Below are 24,468 nucleotides of genomic sequence, written 5' to 3'. Positions count from 1 at the left end.
CTCAGGGAGACCAGGTGTTGGGGGAAGTGCACACACAGAGGAAGCCCGCTGTCCCCACGCCCTCTGAGGCCCCCACAGGGCAGCCCGGGCCATGAGCCACCCACTGTTTCCTGGAGGGGACCTTGTGCACTGATGAGCATCTGGCCTCTGCGTCCCTGTGGAAGGGAGGGAATCCGTGTGACTCCTGGGCAGGGAGGGGAGGGGGGCATGCTCCCAGCAAGGCCAGGTGTGCGAAGAGCCCAGGCCCGAGCCTGGGACCCCCCCCCAGTGTCCCCTCTAGTAGAAGCTCCCAAGTGGCCTACCCAGCACACCCCTTGTCCTCTGCCCTGAGGATGCCCCAGCTTTCCTCAGATCTCCCTCCAGCACCACCAGTCTGCTTGCCAGGAGCTGCAGTGACATTTCCAGGTCATGCCCGCCCCCAGACCCCCACACCCACCCCGCCACTAGCCTGTGCTCCCGGACTTCCAGCCACCCATCACCGGCCGGGTGCTGTCTCCAAGAACAAGAGATGCAGGACACTCGTGAGGAGCCTGACCACAGCCACGGCCATGGGCTCAGCCTGGAGCAGGGGTGTCGGAATAGGACGCAGGCTGGGTAGAGGGACAGGTGGGCCAGCCTCGCCCTGGGGAGGTGGCTGGGCGGGAGCAGGGAGGGAACCTCTGGGAGCCGATCCTGCCCTGAGGTGAGGAGAGCTGATGCTTGACCAGGTCTCTGCTGGCGGAGGTCCCTCCGGGCGAGGTTCAGACCTGGAGGCTTCTAAGCCAGCTGCCTGTGGTTCCGTTTCCTGCTGAGGTGGGATTGCAGTGGGGTTTCAGGGGGCCTGGGGGCCAGCAGCCTCGGGCTTCTCCACTATGCTGGCCTGGCCGACTGCGAAGCCCCTCACTCCACACGGCTCAGAAGGGCCAGGCTCAGGGACCCGTGCCCACCCTGCCCCTCCCGGCATGGGCCACTCGGCCCCCTGCCCCGCCCCTGGCAGCTTGGCAGGGAAGGAGATCCCTCGGCAGGGCCCATCCAGCACCAGGACATCCTCCCTGGGGACCCGAGGCAACCCACGGTACAGCTGAGTGTCCCCACTTCGGAGTTAGAACCCAGAGTCCCACCCGTCTGTAGGCTCCGTGGGCTTTCTTCCCACCCCAGTGCCAAGCCCTGGCTGGAGTGGACGGCAGGTGCCTGGGGAAGGTCTGCTTTACAGCCGTGTGACCCTGGGCAAGTGGCAGAACCTCTGTGCAAAACAGATCACACCTGCTCCACCTGTGGAAGGCGGGAACTAGTGAGCTCGTGGGAGATGAGTGCCGGGATGTCCCTCATCTCTCGAGAGGTGGAACGTGCTGGGTACCTGCTGCTTCCAGGGCGGGGCGGCGGGCGCCCACCTGAGCCTTCTGAATTCAGTTATTTGAGGCTGTAGCTGACATTTCGTTCCACAGCCCCAGTTATCTGTTTCCTAGGAAACAAGTGAGAGACGCTGACTCTCCAACCGCACACACACACACACACGCACGCACACCCCGTGGCCGCCACCAAGACTAACAATTAACAGAAATACAGTAAATGTCAGCAGACGCTAAAAATAGTCTACGCGCCGCACCTCGGGGGCTGCTCCCTGCCGCCCGGCGCCGCGGGGGCAGGGACAGGGACGGCACCCCTCCACGACACACCGCCACACCGCGGCCCGGACACACCTCTGAGCGGCGGGCCTGCGGGTCCGTCTCTGCACCCCACCACCTGCCTCTCTCCCACCTCCAGCAGGATGAGACCGGAGGTGTGCACGGACACAGTCCTCCCAGCCCGTCCCCCCTGGACACCACCACCACCGGGACCCTGCCCGCCGTGTGTCTGGCACCCGTGTTCCCGCCGTCCAGCCCCTCACAGCCCAAACACACAGGGCGCTCTGGACACCTGTGCTGCCCCCACATTCCCTGTCCAGCGCACCTCAAACCTGGATGGACCCGCTCTCCGCCGGCGGGGCAGCCATCCTGCACTCCCGGGCTGACCCGACGGGCTTTCTCCGCCCCCACCGCCCTTTGCTCTCACCTCCCTCCCAGCGATGACCGCAGCAAACAGGTGTGCTCGCTGGGCTGCAGGCACCGTGCGGGGAGCTGAGCTGCCTTAACAGGGAGAATATAACAGATGCGTGTGTGCTGTCGGCTGCTCTGCTTCCCGGGAGCCAGCGGGGGTGGCGGGGGTGCTGGCCCCTGGCCCTGGGCTTGAGGCGGGTCCAAGTCACCTGCACCCCACGGCGGGGCTTCCGGGGGTGCTCCTCAGGGCCCTGTGTGTTCATGCTTTCACCGCAGGACCGGAGGAGGGTTTGATACCTTCCTGGGAGCGGAACACAGGCACACGGCCTCAGCGGGAACCCACGTCCCAGAGGCGGTCCCCCGCGGTGCTTTCGCCTTCCTCCCAGCACACCCGATGGTTTAAAACTGGCTTTTTTGCAATTTGTCGACCAATCAGGTTTTGCTTCCTTCCTATCCTAAGTATAGGCTCTGTTCCATGTACAAAGCCTGCCTTAGTCGAGTTTGAAAATGTTTACTGGAATGGCCTTCCCGGGCCCCAGAACGAGTCTGCACCTGGCTGGTGTGGCCGCGAGCGCCCGGCCCGAGAGCCGGACGGAGGGCCGCGCGGACACCCTGGTGACCAGAGCTGTCTTCTTCCCGGTGCAGCATTACTTCACCGTTAACTTCAGCCACGAGAACCAGAAAGCCCTGGAGCTGAGGACGGAGGATGCCAAGGATTGTGACGAGTGGGTGGCGGCCATCGCTCACGCCAGGTACGTCCTGCCCACCCCGCCGCCGCCGCCAAAGAGGCGGAACCCAAGGGCCCTGCCCGGAGCAAACCGCGGCCCCGAGGGGGAGGGCGGGGACGGGAGGAAGGGAGGGAGAAAGCGAGCTGTAAGGAGGGCTCTTGGCAGGGGTCCCCTCGGATCCCAGAGCTCTGGGTCTGTGCCACCCTCGGTGCCCCCGGGAGCAGGGAGACCGGAGCAGCAGCCTCCCGCCAGCTTCAGTGCACCGGCTCCTTCCTCTCCAGTAGGGGAGCTGAGCCCTCTTTGGTTGGGGTCAAGGATCTTACGGCTACCAAAGCCTAAGCCCGGGCTCCAAGCCAGCTGCAGCCACGGATCTGCTGCGTGACCATGAACAGCTCCTGCCTCTCCTCGGAGCCTGTTTCCTGTTCTACAGAGGGAAATCTCTCAGCCTCTCCGAGCTCGGGGGTTCCAGAGCTCCTCCTCATCCCCCGCAGGGCATGCCCCTCCCTGGAGGGGCCAGACGGAGAGAAAAGCGCAGGCCTCTCCGCGTACGCTGCGGAGAAAACAGGGCCCCACCGTGGATCGAGTCTTCCGGGTCGTGGGGACGTGACAGGCTTATGGGCTGGGGTGAGGCTCCCCAGCTCACAACCCCTGACAGAATCAAGTCTCATCCAAGGGCAGGGACCCCCAGAGGCACCCCCTCTCAGCGGGTGATCTCTCCGGCTCAGTGCAGAGTGCTGTGTCTCTGCGTCTCTCTGCTTGTTAAGTGTAAGGTCCTGAGGGCAGAGACCAAGTCTGATTCTTCGGGTCCCCGGGGCTTACAGGAGCCTGAGCAAGTGGACCGGGAGAAATCAAGGGTGAACGACCGGACGAGGGTAGAGGCAAGGTTGGACGCCGAGCGGAAGGTGAAAGATGAATGCGTGGAGGGTAGATGGACGATAAGTGGACGGGTCTCGGGTACGTGTGATGGCGGATGGACAGTGATGATGCGTGGATGGTGTGTGTATGAGTGGATGGATGGATGGATGGACGGACGGATGGATGGATGGATGGATGGATGGACAGATGGATGGATGGATGGACGGATGGACAGATGGATGGACGGATGGACGGATGGACAGATGGATGGGTGGGTGGATGGACGGATGGACAGATGGATGGATGGATGGATGGATGGACGGATGGACAGATGGATGGATGGATGGATGGACAGATGGATGGATGGATGGATGGACGGATGGACGGATGGATGGATGGATGGACAGATGGATGGATGGATGGACGGATGGATGGATGGATGGACAGATGGATGGGTGGGTGGATGGACGGATGGACAGATGGATGGATGGATGGATGGATGGACGGATGGATGGATGGATGGATGGATGGACAGATGGATGGATGGATGGATGGACAGATGGTCGGATGGGTGGGTGAATGGATACCAGGGCCCTTCTTTGAGCCCTGGAACAAACCAGCTGACCAGAAACCCTTTACGATGGCCATAGCACTAACTATGACCTCGAGGTCAGGCCATGTCCTTCCCTGTTCTCAGGGAGTATCCAGTCCAGCCGGTACTCACACGTGCACTTATAGAGTCAGGCTCTGACTGTGGTGCTGGGCAGAGAGGGATGGATGCAGGTGTCCCCCCAGGGACATCGTGTCCACTTAGGAAGACATTAGACATGGTTGCAGCTAGCTCTTGCACACAAAGGCCCTGGTAGGTACAGGGCACCATGGGGGAGAGACACTACTTCCATCTGCAGGCAGATGAGGGAAGCTGGATATAGGGTGACGTCTGACCTGAGCCAGAGGACCAAAGGCGTAATGGGCTTAACTATGAGCGCTTTGGCCCCCAGCCCCAGTCCCACCCCCAAGGCGCCGATGTACGAGAGAGACCTGCAGGATTATTGAAGAGACACAGTGTGGGTTTCAGAAGGTGAAGTGTAATCAGGTCATAACGGGTCTCGAACACCCAGCTGGGGAGTTGGGCCTTTACTCTGTGAACAGCGAGAGCCATCAAAGCTTTTACACCAGGGGAGCAACGCCGTCAGAGCTACAGTTTTGCGTGGAAATTGTCAGTGTTGTGCAGGATGGGTTCACGGCGGAAGGACCCAGCCTCAGGAAGAGCCAGTGGGCCTCTGTCCCCCCACCAGGAGCCAAGAGCTGGGCTGTTCTGAGAACCACAGGAGTCTGCTGACGGGGAGGGGCTTTCTACGTGTTGAAGCGATGCAGAATGCAGAGTTCTCATCGGTTGTACATTCTGAGGACCAGGACTGCGCTGGTTTAGAAAATACATTGATACTAAAGTGTTTCAGAGACCGTGTGAGACCCTGGAGCCTCGCCTGGTGGAGGTGACAGAGACCCAGCGGAGGCCGGGCTGGGGTGGGGCCCCATAAGGCACACATGCAGGCAGGCGCAGAAAGTGGCTTAACCACTTCAGAAAATTGTTAGACAGTTGCTTAAAAAACTGAGCCATTTAAAGATTGCTAGGCCGGCTCCGTGACCAGCAATGTCAACCTTTTGGTGTTTATCTGAGAGAAGCAAAAACATCCACGACCGGTCCTGTGCACACAGCTCTGTGTATAGTAGTCCCCAGACTAGAAAGAGCCGAGGTGTCTGTCCGCAGACAGACAGACGTGCAGACAAGCCCCGGTACGTCTAGGCAACAATACCGCCCAGCACCGGAAAGGTGCCTGCCCGAAACACCTGTCACAAAACGCTGAACAGCAAAGTCAGCGTGCCGAGGAGGAAAAGCCAGATGCAAGCTAGGGCACGCCATCGGAGTCCAGTGACGCGAAGTTGTGTCACAGGCACAGCTCGCTTGTGGCGAAGGACTCTGAGCTGGAGTCGCCTGTGGGGTCGGGCTGGCTGGGGGTGTGAGGGGGCTTGCCGGGGGGATGGAAGGTTCTTTCTCCCAGGTGCGGTACGCGCAGATCAAAGCCCGCCACCATCAACCATACGCTTTTCTCACCTGCACCTTCCAGTCTACGCACATTAAACCTCGAATTTTAACGCGGGGTTCTGCAGCCCCAAACCTCGGACCTCTCCCTTCTGTGACCCGCAGAGAAAACCGCATCTCAGATGCTTCAAGTGATTAGGTCAGGCCCACCAAGATCGTCTCCCCATCTTCAGGCCCGCTGTGTCCTGTAGCACCACGGAGGAGCAGGGGCAGAAGCACATCAGATCTGTGGTCCCAGGGATTCGGAGCGCTTACACCCCCATGCGGGAGAGGCCGTCCTGGGGCTGACTTACACGCATTGTGTCGCTAGGGGGAAAGCGCAGACTGTGAACCCCATGTAGCCTCAAGCCCAGTCCATCGTGAGTGTGCGTGAGTGTGAGGTGCGTGTGTGGGTCAGGAGGGAGCCTGGCTCTTTTCCACAGCTCTGCTGAGCAGTGAGCAGTGTTGCCCGAACCTTATTTGGTTTCTGTTTGCATTTACGTACTAGATACATTGTACATACCGAGGTAGGCGCCATGGGGTCCACAGCGTGCTCTCCCTGCCCGTGCGTGCACCGTCCACACTTCAGGGAGGGCGTGGGGTGTGAGCTGAGCAGCTCCCGCTGTCGGGGACTGGAGCCCTGTTCTAGCTCCAGCTGCCGCGCTCCCAGACTGTCATTTAGGGGAAGGCACGTCCCCTCTCGGGCCTCGGTTTCTTCACGTATAAAATGAGGCCGTGGGTCTTCCGTGGCTCCCAAGTTCCTGTCCAGCTCTGAGTCTGAGTCTCCAAAGGCAGTGCTGCCCAGAGAGGTGCTCCGTACCTCGTTACTGGAGGAGAGGGCGGGGGAGGCGGGGCAGCCCAGATCGGCTGCCCAGGAGATCCTGCTCCACACCGGGCACCAGCATCCGTGACAAACCACCCGAGTCCCGGCTTCCCACAGCCCTGGAGTGTGGAGAAATGCGGCAGTGTGAAGACAGACCCCACCGTCTCTCCACTGAGCTCCCTTTGCAAGCTAAGAGAACGGAGCCTCTTGGGAAGTGGGAGAAACTTCGAAACCTAATATTCTCATTCACACTCATTCTGGTAGGGGAGCCGAGTCCTCGTCTTTGGTGAATGGTCCTGCCAAGCAGAGTCCACTCTCGCAACCTCACTGACCTTTAGACAGGGGGAGGCTGGGACGGAGCTTTGATATTGGGGTCAGGACCCCCCCGCCAGGGATATGCTCCAGGTCCACCCGCCCCACCACCCCCTGCCACCGTCAGGCCAGCAGGAGCCAGCCTCCTCCGACCCCGTCAGGGGACCGGGCTTTCTCAGCCTCCCAAGGGCCCCCACCCCTGCCTCCGTGTGAGGCTGTTCCCACGCACGACTGCCTGGGCTCCCATCATTGAGGCTGAGAGCACGTGTGTGTGGCTCCCGAGCCGGTGACGAAAGCCAGCATTGCTAGCCTGGCGCCCACTGACCAGCCGCGTCCAGGGCCACCAGAAAGCCATGTAAGAAGATGCCAGACGGGAAAGTGCCCCTCGACTGAGCACATGGGGAGCCCATGGATGACCCCCGACAGAGACCCCACTGCTGTGGGTGCGCTGCCACCTCTGGCTGCCCCAGCCTAGAAGCAAGTGGGGGGACAGATGTGAGGACAGGCTACTCTCTGAACAACCCTGCTGCACAGGTAGGAGGGAGCTGGGTGTGTCCCTCACATGGAGGGACTCGGGGCTCCCTATGTGCCGAAGAGAGACAGCCCATGGGACAGGGACCGCCGCTGACGCTGAAGGGACAGGCATTCAGGGGTTCAGGATGGAGCCAGCAGGGCCTCCGCGGTCTGATGGGAGGGGACCATGGTAGTCCCAGCGTGAATGCGTCACGTGTGCTGAACTGTCCCTCACTGGCACAGACCCAGGTCACAGATAAGCAAACTGCGGCATGACTCTGAGGTCCCTGGGCTCCTGGGTATGCGAGGGAGCGAGCGAGGCCGGACCCAGCAAGCGGACTGGGTCTGAGGACCGGGCTTCCACCAGAACCCACACCCGCAGGGCAGCGGTAGCCGCGAGGGGGAGGGGGGTGCTGGCGGGACGCAGCCGGAGGCGAGACGGTGACGTGGCAGGCTGCGAGGCAGAACACCGCCGCCAGCGGGGTGGGGGGCGTGGAGATGGAAGGGGGTGGGGGGCTCTGGCCACTGAGGTTGGCGGCCAGAAACCGTGAAGCCCCGGGTGGGAGGAGGTTGGGGACACAGGGGCGGGGGGCGGGGAGGGGAGGTTCCGAGGGCACCAGGGAGGGGCGGGGAGGGGAGGGGGTGAATGGACGGGTGAGTGGGGGGCAGGGTGGGCTTTCCCTCTGAGTCCCTGCCTGGCTTCCCCGATGGGCCCCGCTGAGAGCTTCCCTTGCGAAGCCCGTGGGGCCTCCTTTACAGAACGGTGTTTCCCCAGCTCTGGCGCCGCCAGTGGCCCTGCCTGTGCTGTGGGGTGTCGGGGAGAACCCTGGCCCAGAACACAGCTGACCCGGCTCCCCCCTCAGAGGCCTGGAACCTGGCTGGTCTTCCAGGTCACCCCCAGCCGTGATGCCCTGCAAGTCTGAGGCCTGTGAACGTACACAATGCTGGGCTATCTCTTTTGCCCTTTGCTTATCCTCTGGGGAAGCCCTCTGACCTGGCTCCCCTAACCCTCCAGCCTTGTTGCCAGTCTCCCCCAACACAAGCCTCCTGGCCAAGGCCACCCTTGGACGGGTGTGTGCCCAGAGCCCTGGGTGTGGCGTCAGAGACCTGGGGTATGGGACATCCCCATGGTCTAGGTCGGAGAAGACAGCATGGCAGTGGAGCCAGAGCCAGGCCAGGAAAGAGGCAGGGGGAATGGGCTTCCGACAAAAGAGCCGCCTGTGCAAAGACCCAGGGGCCTCGGTGGGTGAGAGGGGCCCCCGCAGGACCCACAGGTCTGAGTGCAAGACGGGAGCTGGCAGGGAGGCCTCAGGCGCTGTGTGCGGCAGTGGGACCTTCTCCGGAGTCCCGCCACTGGGGGTCCCACCTGGGGCTGGACCTGCGGCTCTCAGGCCCGCGGCATGGTAACCTGCGTGTCCACCTGCCCGCAGCTACCGGACCCTGGCCACGGAGCACGAGGCGCTGATGCAGAAGTACCTGCACCTGCTGCAGATCGTGGAGACGGAGAAGACGGTGGCCAAGCAGCTGCGGCGGCAGATCGAGGACGGCGAGACCGAGATCGAGCGGCTGAAGGCGGAGGTGACCACCAACTGGGCCCCGACCCCCACACGGGCTCTGGAGGGGCGGGGCAGGGGGACACGTGATGGGCAGAGCGGGATGGTGCACAGTCCGATGGGTGTTCAATCCCACCTCTGCCCCCAAGCCCTGTGCCTCAGTTCGTCTGTCGGTGAGATGGGTTTTTTATCCTCACACGGCAAGGCTGTGAGGCTGGTGCAGGCTGATGGGCAAGCTGCAGAGCGCCTGCCTGGGGCCACGCTGACACAGCAGGGGTGCGAGGCCCCGGAGGGTCGGGGCAGGCAGGGGCTCTCCAGGCAGCCGTGTAGGGGCCGCGCTGTCGTCAGGCTGAGACCGCTAGAACCATGATACTGAGTGTGTCCGTGAAGCCGTATCTCCTGGACCTCCGCGCCGACCTCCAGAGTTGGAACCGCGCTGTCCCGGCCTCCCGAGCCCTCACGCTGTCCCGAGCAGTTCCCTCAACGGGAGAGCGGGCAGTGCTCTCCACCCTATAGGCACCCCTGCCAGCTGTGTGCCCAGCACAGAAGGACCTGACCCCTCGCCCCACGGCGCACGTGGCACCGTCTGGCCATGTCGCCCCAGAGCCATGGGCTCTGCGCTGAGGAGGGGACGGGGAAGCATGGGCTCGGCTGGCAGACTCAGCCGAGTAATTTCCAGGGCCCAACGCAAGGGAAAACGCAAGGCTGCGGCCCAGGCTGGGGAAGTCACCCCCGTCCTCACAGCCCATCACCCCAACCCATGGCAGGCAGGTGACCCACAACTTCAACCCCCACAACCTGTGCACTGGGGTGGGGGTCACCCACCGAGTGCACCCTGCTGTCTTGCACCCTTCCGTGAGACCCCACGGATGCGCCCTGGACCCCCCTCATACCCACACTGGGGCTCCCGCAGGTGGAGTCCAGTGCCCCCGCCTATGCCAGCCTGTAGCCGGACAGAGGGCAGCTGTGGGGGTGGGGAGCGGGCAGCGGGAGCCCGTCCCGGGGCTGGAGAGGGAGAGGGAGAACACACAAGCTAGGGCCCCGGGACCCTTGCACTGCCCCACCAGACGTCACTTACAAAACAGAAAATTCTAAGAGAAAAGCACTAAGAATTTCAGGGTGGAACCCTCGGAGCTGGGAGCCCCAAACGTGGGTCCCGTCCGGCGCTCGGAGGCCAGCTCTGCCGGAAGGGTCAGACCGGAAGTCACCAGTCCCGCCGTGTTACTCCGTCGCAAAGCTGCAATGTCCTCTCGGGAGCTCCGGTTGAAGCAGACGCCAGAACTCCGCATGCCTCCTCCTCTCCTGCGCGGGGCACCTCAGACGGGCCTCCCCAGTCTGCTCTCGACCACCCCGAGAAGATCCAGGCTCAGCAGGCCGCCCGCCAGAGCTCCCACAGCTGGGCGGGGGCCGGGGGGCGCGCTGGGCCGGGGGCCGGGGCTGTCTGTCCGCTCGTCAGTCTTTCCCCTCCGCGCGCAGCTGCGGGACGGGAGCTTGTCCCGCCTGTCAGCACCTGCTTCCTTCTGGCGTCTCACCCAGCCCAGCACACATCCTGGAGTCCGGGCTGCACCCGTGAGGAACCGGGGCCCCGGCCCTGACCCCACGTTATTGGCTTTATGAGCCAGGCTGCCCCGGGGGCCTCTCACGCCCTCACTCCGCCTGCAGCCCCCTGAGCACCGCCCACAGCCTCATCCTCCTCCCCGGGCCTCCTCCTGTCCCCGGCGCTCCAGCCAGAGCTGGGAGCCCTGCGCCCCGCACCCCGCGCCCGGTCATCCCGCCTTCCTGCCTCGTGGAATCCTAGCAGGTCCCGCACCCCCTCCCAGGCCCCCGCCCCGGCCGGGGGTGCTCACTGCCCCGGCTCCCACCACGTCCCCACCCCCGCCTGCCTCATCGGAGCCGCTCCACGCCATCCGCCACCCTACCGGCCTGGTGGGGGCCCCTGGGGGGTCAGACCGCCCTCATGCTCCCTCCTTACGCCTGGCACGAGGTACTTGGTCAGTGAATATGTGGCCTCAGGCTCCGAGCTGGCCCAGAGGGACAGCCGTGCCTACCGCCGGGGTCTGGGTGCGAGGCCATCAGCATCGTGCTGGAGCTCGAGGCGCCAACCCGGGCAGGAGCGAGCTCTTCTACCGCGGGGGAGGCCGTGGGCTCACGTGGCATCCGGCCTGGGAAGTTTCAGGGACGAGTGTGCGAGAGAAGATGAGGGCTGCGGGGTGCCCTGTGTCACTGGGGAGCAGAAGGCAGGTCCGTTGTGTGTGTGTGAGTGTGTGAGTGTGTGAGTGTGTCGGGGGCAGGAGAGGCCGAGTCGGTGGGAATTTGGAGCAGGCGTCGGCCTGAATGCGTTACATCAGGGCAAGAGAGCCTTTAAAGAAGACCAAGAAAGAAAACCGTCTCCGTGGAGCTCTCGGGCTGCAGTCTCTGTGTCGCACGCACACACACACACACCCCTGCGGGGCGGGTGGACACAGCCTGCTCCAGGAAGTAGGCCACGTGGGTGTCAGCAGGCCTTGGAACGTGACCGCTGGAGGGATCTGAAGGCGCTGAGGGCCGCCGCAAAGGGAGGGACTTATGCAAGGTTGCTCCAAGGTCACCTGAGGGATGGAGTCCCTCACGGACTTGGGTCTCCTGGCTCCAGACCCTCGGCCCCGCGCCTAGCCCTGGGAGCCAGGTCTGAGGAAAAGGGGTGTGGTTGCCAACCACGGTGTCGCCTGGATGCCCCGAGCCCCTACAGTCCCCTGCCCTCCGCTAGCCAGACGCAGCTGCTCGAGCCTGTCGTGCACGTCCCCGAGGACACGCAGGGGCTCGCCTTCTGCCCTCCCCCTGCACTGCTTGGTGCCCACGGGAGGCCACCTCGTGCGTCCGTCAGGGTGACGGGGTCCTGCCGCAGGGGCTTCAAGCAGCAAGGGTTGCTTCTGGCCTCACGCGGGGTGTCCACTGGGGGCCTGCTCCCGAACGCTCGCTCGGAGTCGGGGACACAGCCGGCGGACCCCCCAGGCTCACATGCAGGGAAGGGAACTGCGAGCGAGGCCCACCGCGGCTCACGCGACCGTGGACTCAGCGCGTCCCAGGACCAGGCCCACGCTCCAGGGGCTGAGAAGCACAGTCCTGTCTCGTCTGTCTGAGCAGGAGAACCAGAGTCCACAGAAGCCGTAGCAGCTGCCTGACTGGACCTCTCGCTTCCATCCCCGACACGGGCGCTCGTGCACAACATGGAACCGATGTCCCGAAAGGTGTGGACGCAGCAGGGAGCTTCCAGAGCTGAGTCGGAAACCAGCTTACACACAGGACACACCCCCGCCCCCACGTCCCCAGCCCTTCCTACCGCAGGAGTATCTCCCCGGGACCCCACGCGGCGGGGTGCACGGGCGCTGGCTCCTCGTGGCCTGCAGCAACCACCGGCTGACCTTCAGGTGTTCCGCGGGCTGCGCGCTGGACTTGGGGCAGCCGGCCGTGGGCCCGGTGCGACTGCGCACTGTGAACTTGGCAGGTGCTCTCGGCAGGGTCTTTCCTTCAGAGAGCCGGCTGTTAGCATTTCACAGTCTCCTTCTCTTCAGGCCCCACTGCATAATCGGCCGGGCGGGGCACGAGGAAGAGCCCGGGGCCCTCAGAACATCCGGGTGGCTGCAGCCGAGCCCTCGGCCACACCTGGGCCCGCGCGGGTCACGCTCCCAGTCACCAGCCCCGAAGCTGCGGCCTGTGTGCCTCGCGGCTGCCTCTCCCTGTGAACACATGAGATCACTCCCGAAGGAAGTCTGCCCCGTACGGTGCGCCCCCCGCTCTCTGGCTTGCCCAACAGCACCCCCTCAGGCCCCGTGTCTCGTCACCACGCCGCGGGAGACCTACAGCAAAGGGGCGTCCACCTCTGAGAAGACGCGTCCACTCTGGGTGCGCCGCTCGGCAGCATCTTACGGTTTCAGCAGCGACCCTGCTCTGGTTGGGGCTCGGAGGTGAGCGTGCAGGGGTGAGGCAGGCCCGGCAGGGGAGAGTGGGAGCATAGACGCAGCGCTGATACGTCGTTGGCTTGCAGCGCGCTGAGTGACGAGAACCTCAGTGCAGGGTTTAGATCAGTCCTGCAAACCAAGCTTGCCGCGATCCCGGCACGGAAGGTAGAGCCGCGAAGAAACCGCTCCGGAGGGCGCGGGAGAGTGCAGCGGGCCTGCTGTCCGCACCGGGATGCACCTGCACGCCGGAGGCTCGCCTCCCGTGTCCCCTGGGGCCGTGTCCTGCCCCTGCTTCCCTGGAACACCATGTCCTGTGTGCCCCATAGCTCTGTCCACAGCATCGCCTCCGCTGGAAGTCCTCCGTCCCGTAGCCCTCCTGTCGGACTCCCGCTCACCCTTCGCAACCTCTTGCGGACGGCCCTTGCTGCTTCCCTGGCGAGGCCCTCCCACCGCTTGGCTGCACGTCTGCTCTGCCTTGTCCTGTTGGGCTGTCTGAACCCCCTGTTAGCCCGGGAGTGCATCCAGGGAGGGGTCTGGCGCCTCCACCTCCAGCTGCGTCTCGCCGGAGCCCGGCACAGAGACGTCACCAGGATATGCGGACCAGGTGGGCCCAGGAGGATGGAGATGGGCACGTGGATGGCTTGGAAGAGGCCAGAGGGGATCAAACAGGGAGGAGAGGAGGCTGGGCCGTGTGCCGGATGCTTGGATGCAAGGAATACAGAGGTCTTCAGCCAAACCTGGGCTGTTCACAAGAAGGAACACCCGAATAAATTCCCCACCAGCCGCTGCGTGGACTGGGTTCAGGATTAAAGACAGCGTCTCGGGGATGGTGGGCAGCAGCCGGGGCTCTGCCCCAAAGCAGGGTGGCAGCGAAGGTTTGCCTGTGACGAGCCGAGAAAGACTGACCGTGGGTGGCAGGTGGGCAGGGGCCCGCCAAAACACCAGGCGCGGAGCCAGGATGGGCAGCCAGTGCCGGATGCCAACCAGGGGATCCGGCAGGAGCCAGAGTGCCTGCTCCATCATTGACAAGGGTCTACTGAGCCAGCCCTGGGTGCCAGCCGGGCAAACCGGGTGCAAAACCAGTTCCCCCCCCCCACAGAGGGCACCTGCCAGGTTTCGAGAAAGGTGGCTGGTGGGAGCTCCGTGGGGCTGGGGCTCCAGCCACCTCCCGACGCCCGCTCCTGGCAGGAGGGAGCCATGGCCCAAGACCCCAGCACCCTGGAGTCTGCCCACCCAGTAAGCTCCTTAAGTGTGGCCTCCAGGACTTGCGGCGCTGCCCGAGCACGGCGCCTCGCGCCTGACCTAGTTGCATCTATTTTTCGCCCCAGTCCCTGCTGAGGACTTGTGCTGGAAAGCCTCTCTCTGAGAAGGTCGCCGTCAGATCTAAACTCCGGCTGCACACACACACACACACACACACACACACTCACGCGCACACACACCACCATTGCGAAGAGAAGAGGGTTTCGGTGTGCAAAGCTGGGGGAATGCTGACTGTGCACCTCCGCATTCCTCAGCTAAGAGTCTGCCTGTGCGTGTGTGTGTGCACACGTGTGTGTGCACACGTGTGTGTGCACGCGTGTGTGCACGTGTGCCCCTCGTCCCTCTGGAGCACAAAGAGTCAACCTTTATGTCAACCTGCGGATGTTCTCAGAATTGAAAAAGCCCAGGGGGAGGGGGGCGACATGAGAAAGGAGAAAGCTCCGCGGCCCAGCGCTGCTCAGATGTTTTCCGCCACTCTGCGAGCATCGTGGGGGTAATTTTAGCAACCAGGGGAGTGGAGAGCGGGGAACAGTTCCATTTTGCTTTCAAAGTGCTTGATTGTGAGAGCCCATTCATCCTGCGGTTCGGCGAGTGGCCTTGAGGGGACGGAGCCGCGTTCTGCAGTGCCAGCCAGCTAGGCGGCGGCGTCTGGAGGCTCCCGAGCTGCTATCTTTAGCCGCGCGAGGCCCGGCGGGGGCAGAGCGCTCCTGGGGGCCAGCTCTGTGGTGCTGCCGTCGCCCGGGTTCTCCTGGAATCCGCGTCTGTGCCGAGCACCAGGCCCCGGCGAGGCTCCGGGAGCAGGTGGACACGAGCCGCAGCTGGGACGGAGCAGCGAGCAGGCGGCACCTGCTCGGAGTGGCAGGGAGAGCACGACCTGGCCGTCCACTCAGGGAGGCCCAGGGGACCCGCCGCCGTGTCGCCCGGGGCACCCCTTCTCCTGGGCACCGCCCCTCTGTTCTGTCCCTGAGGCTGTGCTGGACTCTGATGCCCACGTCAGACGACGGGAGGCTTTCTAGGGCGGCGCAAGTGTTCCTCCCCACGGCTGGCCCGCGTTTCTAGGCCAGCAGTGTCCACAGGGGGCTCCGGGGCAGAAAAGGGTTTCCGGGCAGCCCAGGGGGGAGGGGACGCCAGGCTAGCAGAGAAACACCGCATTTCTCTAATTCCAGCAGTTTTGTCTGAAAAAAATAAGGGACTGCCAAGTATCTATTTACAGATGAAGGGATTGCAAAACGGTATGTAAATACCATGAAAAATTCCCCGGGCCTAACAAGGAAGGCCTGGTGACCCCCCGCGGCAGCGTGGGCAGAGCTGGAGGGCCGTACCTGCACCGAGTGGGATTCCAGTCCTAGAGGAGGTCGGAGAGGAGTCAAGTTCGTAGTCAGGAAGTCGATGGGGGCTGGGGCCGGGGAGGTGGGGGGGCAGGGAAACGTTGTTTCATGGGGACTGAGAAACATTGTTTCTTGGGAAGAGATGGGAAGTTCTGGAGATGGATGGCAGGGATGGTGGGCACGTATTGTAATGACGGTGGGCACGTACTGTAATGCCACTCAGCCATGCACCAAATGGGTGAAAATGGTTAAGTTTGAGGTTAGCTTGCCAAAGTTAAAAATAAAGGGGCTGATGGTTTGGGGCAAAGGGAGGAGAACCACAGACTGAGGCTTCCTGGGGTACCACAGCCCGGGCGCCGGGGCTCCCAGTCCAGGGCTCCCTCACTGCCTAGCTCTGCAGCCTCGCACAGAGCAGGGGACACACGCCGCGGGGCCCCTGGGGCAGGGGGCAGGGCGCTCGCTCACCCCGCGACGCATGTCTCCGTTACAGATCGCATCCCTGCTCAAGGACAATGAACGCATCCAGTCCACCCAGACCACCACCCCCAACGACGAGGACAGTGACATCAAGAAGATCAAGAAGGTCTGTACCAGCCTTCCTAGAGAGCCTCCTGACACTGTCACCCCTGTCCCCCTGCCCCCTTGGCAGGCCACCCCCACCTCAGCCTGAACAGGTCCCCTGAGCAGCACAGTCGGGCGGGTTCTCTGAGCTGCCCCGAGGTCATGGCTCCACCCTGTTTTGTGGGTAGGACGGGCTCCAAAGCGGAAGGAACCCAGATTGCAGGCTGCAGCTGCGGGATTTCTCACATCACGGGACAGGCCCTGAGGACCCCCTGCCCCCACTCCACTGACACGCCCCCCTGCTCCCTCCTCATGCAGACCCTTCCTCTCACAGCTGCCCCCTCTAGTCCCACACACACCTCGGCAGAGGAGCCTCTGGTCCCCCGAGCTGTCCCTGCTGGTTTGCTCCATGAGAGTCCAGAGGTCGTAGGAGGCCCTGGGGACCCGCCCGGTAGCTGGGGTACCAACCAGTACCTTGGACCAGCCAAGGGCAGCACAGGGAAGGGACACGTGTGCGTGTACAGGCTGCCAGGCTTGAAGCCGGGGAGCCTGAGTCACCGTAAGACAGACCGGTGAAACCTAACAACCCTGCACGTGGAGGGGGGCAGAACGCCTCCGGTGCCCCCCAGACCAGAAACCGCACACAGGCATCCCCCAGGCCGAGTTCAGCCTCCTGGCATGTTTGGGGGTTTGAGCCCACACAGTGTGTTTTTTGTTCTTTTTAATTTGTTGCCAGTGCTTTAAAAGCTAAACATTTCCCATGAAAATCTGGATTTTGTTTCTCAAAAATAGAAATAGCTAACATTCATTAAGCACTTTCTATGTGTCAGACGCTATTCTAGGAGCTGTACGCAGATTAATTCATTCCTAACTGAGAACCCTCTGGGGTTTCGTTATTATCTGCGTTTCACATACGGGGAGACTGAGAGGCAGGGAGGCAAAGGGACGTGCCCAGGTCACACAGGTCGGCGTTGCACGTGACGCTAAGCCCCAGCCCCCCAGCTCCAGAGGCACGTCCTCGGGTCCCCAGACACAGGACCTCCTGGAAAACACGAGGAGGCACAGCCCAGGGCCCGCCTCCCACACAAGCCCCATTAGTCCCACCGGCCGGCCTCCTGCATCTGGAGGACCCGCCAGGTCCCCATGGCCCTTGGAGTTTGCCGCCAGGTCCCAGCCAGGCCCCACCCTGGCAGGGGTACCAGGGCTCTCCCTCTGCCCTCTGGCACCACTGGGCTTCCCAGCCACGACTGAAGCCCTTCTCGCGGGAACATTGTAAGTACCAGCTGAAATCCGCCCCCGTCCCTTGATTCTCACCGTCCTGGGGCCTCAGGGCAAGTGCTCCCGCGTAGAGAGAGCCTCCCTGTCTCGGAAGAGAGGGGTCTGGGCTCGGGGCTGGCCTCCTCCCCGGGGCACACGGCCCCGGCCTCAGACCTGCAGCCTGACCCCTGAACTTGCTGTTCGTGTCCCCCTTTCCGCTGAGACTAACGGCCTCTGTGCCTGGTCCTCAGCGGGTGATCCCAGCACCCCTGGGCGCCCCCCCCCCACAGCAGGAGCCGCCTGAGCTCTGTGGGGCTGGGAGTCAAGCCCCCCCCCCCCGTTCTTGCCGACACACCAGCGGAGCTGAGCAGCCTGACTCCGAGCTCAAGTGTCCGCGTTGATTCCCCCCGGAGGAGGAGGAGAAATCTGGGCAGGCGCTGGAACCTCTCCGAAGCGCTAATGAGGCCCCAAGACCGAGATTAACTCATTCGCCGTGTTCTGTTCACGGCTAATCGCCCTCTCTCCGGAGGAGTGTTCACTGAAACTTCTGGGCTTTCAGGCCAGTCCTTAGCCGAGAGGCGGGGGGAGACTCCAGGTACAGCCGGCAGGCCTCGTCCTCCGGCCCCTCCCACGAGGCAGACTCGGGCCACCCTTTTCCTCCTTCAGAGGGGGCTTCTGCAGCAATCCGGGGGGCTTGTTAAGAGGCAGAGGGCAGGGCGGGGGCCTGGCACCTCCACTTCCGGCAAAAGCTCCCGGCAGATGCTGCCACCACCACCCCCAACCGCCCTGGGGTCCGGGGGCCCCCTCGTTAGCCCCACCTACCGATGGGGAAACCCGCTCGGAGGGACGGGTCAGGTCGCCCAGGACTTCGCAGGCGGCGGTGGCTGGCCAGGCTTCCCTCCCCGCACGCCCAGCCGGCAGAGGGGGCCAGGGTGACCAAGCTTCGGTCTCTGCCCCCCCCACCCCCGTGACAGAGCGCGCCCTCGTCGTCCCGCAGGTGCAGAGCTTCCTGCGGGGCTGGCTGTGCCGGCGCAAGTGGAAGACCATCATCCAGGACTACATACGCTCACCGCACGCCGACAGCATGCGCCGGAGGAACCAGGTGGTGTTCAGCATGCTGGAGGCCGAGGCCGAGTATGTGCAGCAGCTGCACATCCTGGTCAACAACTTCCTGCGCCCGCTGCGGATGGCCGCCAGCTCCAAGAAGCCCCCCATCACGCACGATGACGTCAGCAGCATCTTCCTGAACAGGTGCGCTCCCCGAGGGGCGGGGCCGCGGGGCATGAGACCGCGCACAGCAGAGCCTCCGCCGGTCGCGCCCGGCGCAGTGGAGCCAATGGCACCCGCGGCGTGGAAGCCCACGAGCCACGCGGCTCCGAGCCACCCCCTCACAAGTGTGGGTGTGGGGCACACACAGGCCATGCAGCGGGGGGAGGCATTCCATGCCCCGCGTGTTTGGAGATGCGTCTGATGGTCAGAACCAGCTGGGCTTAGGGGTGCCGTGGGCTGCGAGGGGCCCGAGGCCGGGGCTGCTGGAAACCCCCTGCGGGGCACCAGACCGGCCCCCCAGCAGAGGACCGTGGCTCCCACGGCCTCAGTGCTGACACTGAGAAGCGGAGCGGATTGGTTTCGAGTTTTGAGTCGGGCTCCAAAGGCTAGCAGTGCTCCATTCCTATCTTGACGTGGCCATAATGACCTGGAGGCCGGGCTCTGGGCCGCGGGGTCCACCTGCCCTGCAAATGCACCTACTTTTCCCAAACAGCGACTGCAGGGTCCCTATGGCTCGCGGGGCCCCAGGAGGCTGAGCGGGCGGCTGCTCTTCCTCGGTCAGCATCTTTCTAAAAGGAGTTTAAGAAATGGTTTAAATAATGAGCTTCTCGGTGGGCGTTAAAATTGGGTGGACTGGATGAAAAGCAGCAGACTTGAAACACAGAATCAGAGCACAATGTTCAAGCAACACCCCCACCCCAGGAATTAGGGTGGGCCACCGTGTGCCCCGAGATGGCCCTTCAGCTGTGATCTCACCAAGGTACGCCTCTCTCGGCTGCTTCACTCTGACCGGCCCTCACCCAGGCCCGCCCTGAGACAGGATCCAGGGGTTCCCGGGGCAGGGGGCCTGTGGGGCTGCCCGGAGGTAGGGGAGAGGTGCAGATGCCAGTCAGGGTTCCGGCTGGAGAGGCCCAGAATCGCTGGGGTGGGCAGGCCTGAGGCCGTGGTGTGGACGCCGCTCCACGGTGGGCCAGGAAAGAGACAGGCTGACGGGGAGGGGAACAGCATGTGACCTTATGAGACTTTCTGCAAACAGAACCACGTGCATACATACAAGGTTTGCTTCTTAATATGTTGAAGACAATTTTTAAGCATTATGTAAATGCCTTTATTTCCCAAAGAAAGAAAATCCTTTACATTTTTGTGAAATCAGGTAACGCTTACTCCAGACACGACAGTGGGGTCTTTCCGACACAGCGACAGGACGCGTCCCTTCCTGAGCGCCCTGGGCGGCGCGGTGGGGTCTGCGGACGTGCACACGTGAGCGTGGACATGGGAACCCACCGTGTGCTTCTCTGTTGGGAAGCCTGGGGGAGAACCAGGGAACCGCATCTCCCACAAGTGCCAGGGCCACAGGTCCCGGACCGCACCTGCAGGCAGCACCCTGCCCTGGACAGCTCCAGGGAGAGGGGCACACACTTGAAAATCCACGTGTAACTTTCGACTCCCGAACCTCAGCTCGGACAGCCTTCCTGGTAACATAGTCAACACGCTATCTGCTCGTTAAATGGTTTATAGACCATATCCTACACTAGAGCAAGCTGGAGAGGAGAAAGCGCTTCAGAACATCACAAGGAAAATACATTTTCGGTGCCATTCTGTGTTTATCAAGGAAATCTGCGGGTAACAGCTGTGGAATTGGAACCCAGGCCGTGCGGGGCCCCCTGTGCTGTGGGAGGCCTTAGTAGCCTTCCGTGCTTGCATTTTAGGCCACGATTGCAAGCCTTTGCTGACCCTTCTTACGGCCTCTAAGAAAGCTGGGCTTTGTGTCTCTTGACTCTTTCTACGATTTTCTTACCCTCTTCGTCCATCTCTAACGGAGCTCTTTCTGCCTGGCGTCTGCGGTTACGAGTTTTCAGGCCAGCTCTCAGCCTTTGCTCAAAAGTTGTTTGAAAAAACAGCCCATGGCTTTTATCTTTCAGCGAGTGCACGATCTGGTCGGAGGCCTTTACCTGAGAATAAACAGGAGGGAGGAAGCCCCCTCCTCTCCTGGCACCAACCGCCTGCAAGGGGCAGGGGGCCCACGGCGGACGGGCGCTCGCCGTCGCGGTCTCACTGACCCTGGTCCAGGCCGCGGCAGCCCGAGCAGTTCTCCCGGCCTCCAGGAGCGACACTGCCTCTTACAGGTGTTGGAGGATCCAAAAGGGCTTCACACACAGCCTCTTGCCGGAGCTGTGCGTGCAGCCCTCCGTGGGAGCGCGACGCCAACGGAAGAGTCGAGCCCCGGAGATGCCCCGGGAGAACGGAACCCACACCGAACGTGGAGGCCACGCTTCCCTCCTCCTCTGTGGGGCCAGCATCACTCCAGCGCCTGAAGCAAAGTCTGTCTCCTGTCAGATCTCAGAGACCCAGAACATCACCGGGTTGGATCCAGGAATACATCACGACCCAGTGGAAATTACCCCCAGAATGCAGGGATGGTTTGACAAGGAGAAGCCGTCCACGCCTTCCTGTTTTCTCTCTGATTCAAGTTAGAGAACACGGCGAGCCTATCTGGGGAAGCACATCCTGTGCGCGGCTGGCTCCCTCCCCGGGCTCTGATCTTCAGCAGGAGCAGGCAGAGGGCTTCCCCTCCCCACGTCCAGGCTGCAGAAGGAACAGGCTGGGAGTGGTTGCCCTGCGGTCATCAGCAGGACCTTCACTGTCCCTCCTCTGTGCCCTCAGGTGCACAAGGAACGGAGGGCGGATGCTTCCCCTGCCGTCGTGACAAACCCAGCCAGCACATGGCCGGAGGGAACGTTCTGGACGGCGCTCATCTCGACACGGTGGCGCCTCACAGAACCAGCTCTGCACCTGCGTGCTTTCCAGTCTCCAGAGATGCCCCAAGAGGCTGGAGCTCAGAGAGGTTGCAGGGTGTACTCACGGGCACACAGCCATCGTGTGGGCTGCAGTTTTAGCCCAGCTGTTTCCTTTTAAGCTCCGTGCTTCCCCACCACCCTGCTCAGTAGCAGGCTGGGACCCCATCCCCTGACCCCCCAGCCTTCTCCCTCTGCTCATGGCCGCAAGGGTCTGGATGTGCACTCTGCCTCGCCCCTGCACGGCTGGAGAACCTTCCCTTGACCATGAGCCCCCTGGGACATGGACTGCCTGGCACTCCTGCCTCCGACCAGAGAAGCCACCGCGCCACTTAGCAGAAGACATTCCCACACAAAGCTTTCCCTGGATTTGCTTCCAGGCTGAGCGGTCCGGCACCCTTGGAAACCTGGTGCTAACTTGGTAGTTGCTGGAGCTGCAGAAGGACCCTTTCCAGACTGGCGGATTCCTGGAGGTTGCTGCAGGGCAGGGAGGGGTTCACGGTGTGCCTACCCCCCCAGCAGGGGAAGAAAGATCTGAGTAAACACGTGCGGGAGGTTTTGGTTCACCCCGACAGTAACCTCGCAGACTGGGGCTGGTTCCTGCGGTGGGAACCACGCCCAGCGCCCACGCCCGGTGCTGGCATCACAGGCGTTGCCGGGGACCAGAGGCATCCCTCCGGGGGGCAGGTGGCTTGTACATCGATGCCGCTCTGACCGATGGGCAGGTGCCACTTGCCGTCCTGGGGTGAGTGGGATGGTGAGACTGGGGGTGGGTGTGCAGCATGCCCCCATGAGTTAGTCGTGTCTGCACCAGAGGGAAGGTGGGTAACAGGCCAGAGATGGACCAAGTGTGGGGAGTGCAGGGACCATGTTCTGCCCACCTACCCTGGACTGGCCTTGGGGGGTTCACACTCCTTTCTGGGCTCAGGGAGCACCCAGCAGAATGAGCACGTCCCAGGTGTGCTCTGCAGACAGGTCACTGCCTCTCCCTCCAACGTTTTTCCCACCCTGCCATCCTTGACAGGTGTCTCCCACTCTGTCTTCACATCTTCTCTTGGCTGTCACATCCCTGGTCACCGCATGCTCCACCATAGGCTTAAGTCCCTGCTTGTGTGTTCCCAGGGCCCCCTACTGCCTTTGTGGGACCCGTCACACTTAAATAATGACTTACCCTGTGTCTGGGTCCTTCTTGCTGTGGGTGGGGTCAGGGTCATCATGGACAGCTGCCCCAGCTCCACACTGCACAATTCAGGGACGCTCTTCGCATGGGCCAGGGATCAGCACGGTTTTTCTTTAGAGCGCCAGACGGGAGGTACTTCAGACGTTGTGGGGCATGTGGTCTGTGCTGAAACGAAGCAGTTACAGGCAACCCATGAACGAATGCAAGTGACCATGCTCCAATGAAACTTCACTATGGATGCTAAAACATGAATGTCGCGTATGTTCACGTACGATGAAATGTTCTTTTGTCTTTTTCCAAAGTGTCTCAAGATGTAAAAACGTCTCTGAGCTTGCAGACTGTACAAGAGCAGGGCACGGCCGCCACCTTGGAGGGAAGAGTTCAGTGTTAAAAGTTGCTAGCTTCACCCAAAATAGTCTATGAACGTAATATAGCTCCAGCCAAAGTGCTGCTCAGCTCGATGATCTTGAAGCTGAGCTGAAGGAACAAATACGTAGAAGTGGGTAACAGTGTTTCCAAGCAAGAACAATGAAAGAAACATGCCGCACTTTAATTAAATTGTTATAAAAGTTTATAAATATATTAAAAGGAATGAAAACAGCCTGAGGGTTGTGCGAGAAAGTAAGATGGAAAGTCTAGAAGCAGACCTAAGACCGTGTAAGAAGTCATAAGGGTGAGAAGCAGCGGAGAAAAGCAGCAGAAACGGCAGGCATGTGTGATGGATACGGTCGGCTGACCTCTCTGGGGAGGACTGCGTATCTCGCTCCGGCTGACTGCCGTTGAGCACTTTATGTAAAAATTAAGCAACAAAGTAAAACAGATGAGCGTGTGTGCAGAAGCAGAGGACAGAAAGAAAGGATATGCCTCGCAGGGCAAAATAAGAAAATTCCAAAAAATAAAAAGTTAGAAGAACCAACCCACGACCAGTGGTCCGATCGCTGAGCAAACGTGTCTACAACGTGTACGTTAGGTTGTGCACTTACTATGCAGGGCTATCTAAAATTGAGAAGAGACGAAATAATGACTGGACGTGGCTACAGAATTCCTAAAAGAAGGAATTCGGATGGACGCTACATAGAGAAAATGTTCGGTGAACATGACCGTGATTTTTTTAAAAAAGCAAATCAAATCAAAATGAGATCATTTTATTTTCTTAGAAGATCGGTAATGATAGTAGCTTCTAGAGAGTCACAAGGTTACCAGTGAAATTCGCTCCATTTGTACCTTAAAAAGGGAGGCTTCGTCAACTGTATTTTTATAGTCCCAGCTTACGATGTTCCTATCATGCTACTGCAGTCCTCCGTGCAGTGTTGGAATTTAAGAAAGTTCATTTCCTCCCCGATGCCTCCTGAGAAGGTCTCGCCTGGAGGTGCCTGGGAACGACTCCCTGAGCGTTGCTGGGGCAGTGCTCAGGGTAGCCCAGGGCTGCCTGGCTCCCTCGAGAGCCCCTGAAGCCTCCCCGATGCCCAGTCTGCCGTCCCAGATCGGATCCTCTTCCCCTGGTGCATTCCCACACACACCTGGGTCAGTCTCTTGCCTTTAAACTGTCCAAGTGGTCTTCACACGTGGCCGCCAACGCTCTTGGGATTGGTGTGCGTTTGTCAACTCGACAGACTAGTCGGGCCACAGAGAGACAGAACCTAGCCCTGTCGGAAGTCCCTCTATAGGGGACCTAAAATTGAAAAGGCCTCCAGCCATGTGGGGTGGCCCTGGTCAGGAAATCAGGTGTCTCCACACTGGGGGGACCATTCTTACGTGACTTCAGGGAGAAGACCGCGGAGCCTCCATACCGAGAGGACCCAGGCTCAGAACGGAGCCCAGAACGGCTCCTCCCCTCGGAATCCTGTTCGAGTTCTCCCCGGAATCCTGTTCGAGTTCTCCCCGGAATCCTGTTCGAGTTCTCCCCGGCACTGTTTTCCTTCCATCCTACGTGTCTGGCTGACGTGACCGAGTTACAGGCTTTGCTGTTCAGCCTGGAGGTGTCGTCTGTGTGTG

At 61.8% G+C, this 24,468-nt stretch overlaps 1 protein-coding gene and 1 long non-coding RNA gene across 4 annotated transcripts in view; one reads left to right on the top strand and one right to left on the bottom strand.

Annotated features, from left to right (window-relative positions):
* The window catches only part of LOC116590289, a 39,571-nt gene extending 21,944 nt beyond the window's left edge, over positions 1 to 17,627 (bottom strand). Inside the window, exon 1 of the long non-coding RNA XR_004285521.1 lies at positions 17,287 to 17,627. This is a non-coding gene — a long non-coding RNA (uncharacterized LOC116590289). The remainder of the gene's footprint in view (positions 1 to 17,286) is intronic.
* RASGRF1 (Ras protein specific guanine nucleotide releasing factor 1) overlaps positions 1 to 24,468 on the top strand; it is an 88,422-nt gene that overhangs the window by 15,197 nt on the left and 48,757 nt on the right. For 2 of the 3 annotated variants that reach the window (XM_032341889.1, XM_032341890.1), the window contains exons 2-5: positions 2,661 to 2,767; positions 8,760 to 8,907; positions 15,902 to 15,994; positions 18,227 to 18,480. In XM_032341889.1, the coding sequence (XP_032197780.1) occupies positions 2,661 to 2,767; positions 8,760 to 8,907; positions 15,902 to 15,994; positions 18,227 to 18,480 (602 nt within the window). Of the gene's footprint in view, positions 1 to 2,660; positions 2,768 to 8,759; positions 8,908 to 15,087; positions 15,316 to 15,901; positions 15,995 to 18,226; positions 18,481 to 24,468 lie in introns of those variants that run through there. The other variant, XM_032341892.1, reaches the window with a different exon arrangement.

This window comes from Mustela erminea, chromosome 5, assembly GCF_009829155.1.
Source record: "Mustela erminea isolate mMusErm1 chromosome 5, mMusErm1.Pri, whole genome shotgun sequence".
NCBI lineage: Eukaryota > Metazoa > Chordata > Mammalia > Carnivora > Mustelidae > Mustela > Mustela erminea.
The sequence above is the reverse complement of the archived record's forward strand: the minus strand, read 5'-3'. Positions and strand labels throughout refer to the sequence as shown.